This window comes from Cibotium barometz, chromosome 28 (assembly GCF_041138505.1).
Source record: "Cibotium barometz isolate CiBa-2024 chromosome 28, ASM4113850v1, whole genome shotgun sequence".
In the NCBI taxonomy this organism is placed as follows: domain Eukaryota; kingdom Viridiplantae; phylum Streptophyta; class Polypodiopsida; order Cyatheales; family Cibotiaceae; genus Cibotium; species Cibotium barometz.
In genome coordinates, this window is record NC_141073.1 from 38,569,735 (window position 1) to 38,573,908 (window position 4,174).

The following is a 4,174-nucleotide window of genomic DNA, read 5'->3' on the forward strand; positions in this document are numbered from 1 at the left end:
CTACTACCCCACCCTTCCTCTTGGCTGCCCCACACTCTCCCTATACCTCGTTGAGGCTTGAGCCTTGGCTGCCCCACACTCTCCCTACCTCCTCTTGGGCCTTCGCAAGTTGGTCCCTTCTTTTGCTCGGGTGGCACTCGAGTCTTGAGCAGGTAAGATTTAAAATTTGACGCAATGAACATTGGATTTTGCAGATTCTAGTTTGCTACGTTTTTTTCCACTTTGTGGACACTTTACTTATGTCTCATGCAAGGGCATTTTGCATGTTTTTTTAATTTTCAGCCATTTATCAATTTCAATGGCACCTCCTCGTGGCATAGATGCAGAAAACAGATCCCCTTGGTGGAATGAGGTGGATCTTGTGTCCAAATATGATAGTGCAAGAGGAGGAGGGTCACGCAAGTGGAAGTGCCACTTTTGTGGATCCATTAAGACTAGAGGCACGGATCGTGTGCGAGCCCATTTGTTGGGGGTTAGAGGCAAAGGCATTTCTGTTTGCCCTACAGTGTCAGGAGCAGATATCATACGATTGCAGACACTTGCAGATAGACTTGATGCAGCAGGGAGTCGGCCCTCTGTTCTTGATCCTCGAGGTACATCATTATCAGCTACACCTGCAGGCGCGGCATCTTTAGCGAGTGCATCTACCCCATTATTTGGGGCTGCTCCACAGCCATCCGCACATGGAACAAATGCTTCCCAAACCCAGGCTTCACGAGGTCCAGTACAGGCTAGTCTTGTGGCATCATGGCACCCTGGGAGGAGGGCACAAGTAGATGCATCAGTGGCACGGTTTTTTTATGCTGCAAATGTTCCTTTGGTAAAAGGCCCGCAACCCATACTTTGCAGATATGGTGAAGGAGATTGCTTCTTTCGGACTTGGCTATGCTCCACCCTCATCCGAGGCATTGCACACTACACTTCTAGCCACAGAGAGAATGGCCATAGAGGATGCCTTAGGACCCATTCACGATGTATGGCGTAGATGTGGCGTCACTATCATGGGTGATGGTTGGAGTGACACTAGGAGCCGCTCCATTCAGGGTATCCTTGCGTACTCCAGAGGATGTAGCTTTTTTATTAAAGCTATTGACAATTCAGAGGCGGGCAAAACTGCAGAGAGATTGGCAAATATTTGGAGTGAAGCCATTGATTACGTGGGTCCCAATAATGTCATCCAGTTTGTTTCTGATGGAGAGAACTCAAACAAGGCAGCAGGGAGGATCATTGAGGATAGGTACCCACATATTTGCTTCACTCCTTGCATGTCACATGGGCTCAACAATCTCCTCAAAGATATTGGTAAGATGCAGTGGGTGGAGCCTTTTATTGAAATGGGCAATCACATTGTTTCATTTATCACTCGCCACCACTACATTTTGGCTGTATTTCGACAGAGATCCCCAAAGGATCTCTTAAAGTATTCAGATACACGCTTTGCATATAATTTCCTTATGCTAAAGCGTCTTTTTGAAGTGAAGAATCATTTGAGGCAGCTTGTAGTTTGTGAGGAGTGGGATGCATGGCGAGAGTGTACCTCAGTGGCAGGTATTCGATGCAGGTCCATAGTTCCTGATGACACTTTTTGGAACACTGTTGAGGTATTGTTGCAGGTCCATTGCATTGGCAAGGTGTAGGAGGGGATGGACAGGATAATTGAGAGAATCCTATCTCTACAGACTTTGGATGGAGGTAGGAGACAGGAGCTATCTCGTCTTGCGACAGGCAGGTGGACAGAGTATCACTCTGCATTAGAGGCTGCTGCATTTGTGGTGGATCCAGAATTTCAAGGCAAAGGACAAGAGACAGATGCAGAGGTTGTGCAGAGTTGGAAGGATATCTTGAGGAAGCTTGTACCCACCAGTGCAGATGATAGGAGGAGGGTTCGTGAAGACCTTTCCTTCTATCGACAAAAGAGAGGCCTCTTCGCTTTGCAGGATGCACAAAATGATAGGTTCAAGATATCCAGTGCACGGTGGTGGGAGGATTATGGGGCAGATACACCATTGCTGCAAAGATTGGCCATTCGAGTGCTTAGCCAGGGTGCTAGCTCCTCGCCATGTGAGCGCTTATGGAGCAGTTTTAGAAACATTGCAAGCAAGAAGAGGAACAGGCTTGGTGTCCAGAAGGCAAATGACCTTGTATTTGTTAATGCGAACTTGCGTTTGCTTAACAAGTTCAGGGCTGAGTGTACTCCAGAGCCATTTATTGGATTTTGCCTTGATCTTGATGACAATGATGGTGAGGATCAGTCAGGGGGAGAGGATGATGTGGAGCAGCATAAGGATGAGTAGATTGAGGGACAGCCTGGACAAGAGGATGAGATCCCACTTGCTGATGACTAGTCTTTGACTCACCAGTTACCTTGGCCCTTGAGGCTAGTTTTGTACTTGTCATGCGATGTACTTTCTTTTTCAGTTTCTATATATCCTCATGCGATGTACTTTCTTTTCAGTTTCTATTTGGAGTTTGGACTCTTTAAATTTTTAATGTTTAAGACTTTAAAGTTTAATCTTGGATATTTTAAATGTTTTGTCATTTTATGTCATATGCTGACATGTCATATGACATGGCGTTCCGCGACGTTCCCGTTCCTGCTCCTGTTCCACCATCCGACATTCCCGCAACGTTTCCGTTCCGTGGTAACTATGTATGATTCAGCCATATGGGTTTGTGGATAGTTTTATGGGCTTATGATTCAACCATATGGATTTATGGACAGCTATGTTGGCTATTGGATAAGCCATGTTGGTTGGTATGCACACGGAATATACATATTCTTGGCATTTTCATGGGTCTTTTTATGACAGCCTGTGTATATGAATTATTCATGGTCATATGTGGATAAATTTGGAGCCTATGCTCCCCCAAAGCTTGTACTTGATATTTCTCTTCTTGGGTAGTAAAAATACTCCAAAGGGGAAGAGGGGAGGGGGTGTTGTTGGCCCATTCCGACCTATATGCGGTGTCAAATGTCCACATCTCTCTTTTTTAGTTTTGTGGAATTAAGCGGCATATGCTTAAGGTTGTGCTTAATTTAAATGTTTAGTTGCATTAATGGTTAAGTGAAATCCCTTTTATCCAACATGGAGTTAGTTATATTGGTATCAGAGCTTTGGCTCTTTCCATAGTTACCACGGAACGGGAACGTTCCGGGAACGTCGGATGCTGGAACAAGAGCGGAAACGGCCAACAACACCCCCCCCCTCTTTCCCTTTGGAGTATTTTTACTACCCAAGAAGAGAAATATCAAGTACAAGCTTTGGGGGAGCATAGGCTCCAAATTTATCCACATATGACCATGAATAATTCATATACACAGGCTGTCATAAAAAGACTCATGAAAATGCCAAGAATATGTATATTCCGTGTGCATACCAATCAACATGGCTTATGCAATAGCCAACATAGCTGTCCATAAATCCATATGGTTGAATCATAAGCCCATAAAACTATCCACAAACCCATATGGCTGAATCATACATAGTTACCACGGAACGGAAACGTTGCGGAGACGTCGGATGGTGGAACAGGAGCGGAAACGGGAACGGGAGCGGATCGGGAACGTCGCGGAACGCCACGTCATATGACATGTCAGCATATGACATAAAATGACAAAACATTTAAAATATCCAAGATTAAACTTTAAAGTCTTAAACATTAAAAATTTAAAGAGTCCAAACTCCAAATAGAAACTGAAAAGAAAGTACATCGCATGAGGATATATAGAAACTGAAAAAGAAAGTACATCGCATGACAAGTACAAAACTAGCCTCAAGGGCCAAGGTAACTGGTGAGTCAAAGACTAGTCATCAGCAAGTGGGATCTCATCCTCCTGTCCAGGCTGTCCCTCAATCTGCTCATCCTCATGCTGCTCCACATCATCCTCTCCCCTTGATTGATCCTCACCATCATTGTCATCAAGATCAAGGCAAAATCCAATAAATGGCTCTGGAGTACACTCAGCCCTGAACTTGTTAAGCAAACGCAAGTTCGCATTAACAAATACAAGGTCATTTGCCTTCTCGACACCAAGCCTGTTCCTCTTCTTGCTTGCAATGTTCCCAAAACTGCTCCATAAGCGCTCACATGGCGAGGAGCTAGCACCCTGGCTAAGCACTCGAATGGCCAATCTTTGCAGCAATGGTGTATCTGCCCCATAATCCTCCCACCA

The 4,174-nt window shown here is 45.0% G+C and overlaps 1 protein-coding gene across 1 annotated transcript; it reads left to right on the top strand.

Moving 5' to 3' along the window:
* The first annotated feature begins 298 nt into the window (after positions 1-298).
* Positions 299-1,637, top strand: LOC147622813 (uncharacterized). Its single transcript, XM_086822613.1, has 2 exons — positions 299-772; positions 828-1,637. The coding sequence occupies exons 1-2, from the start codon at positions 299-301 to the stop codon at positions 1,635-1,637; spliced, it is 1,284 nt and encodes a 427-aa protein (XP_086678739.1).
* The last annotated feature ends 2,537 nt before the right edge of the window (positions 1,638-4,174 follow it).

Coding starts and splice junctions, on each gene's coding strand:
- LOC147622813 (XM_086822613.1), top strand. CDS start 299: ATGGCACCTCCTCGTGGCATAGATGCAGAAAACAGATCCCCTTGGTGG. Junction 773..827: donor ACCCTGGGAGGAGGGCACAA/GTAGATGCATCA, acceptor CTTTGGTAAAAG/GCCCGCAACCCATACTTTGC.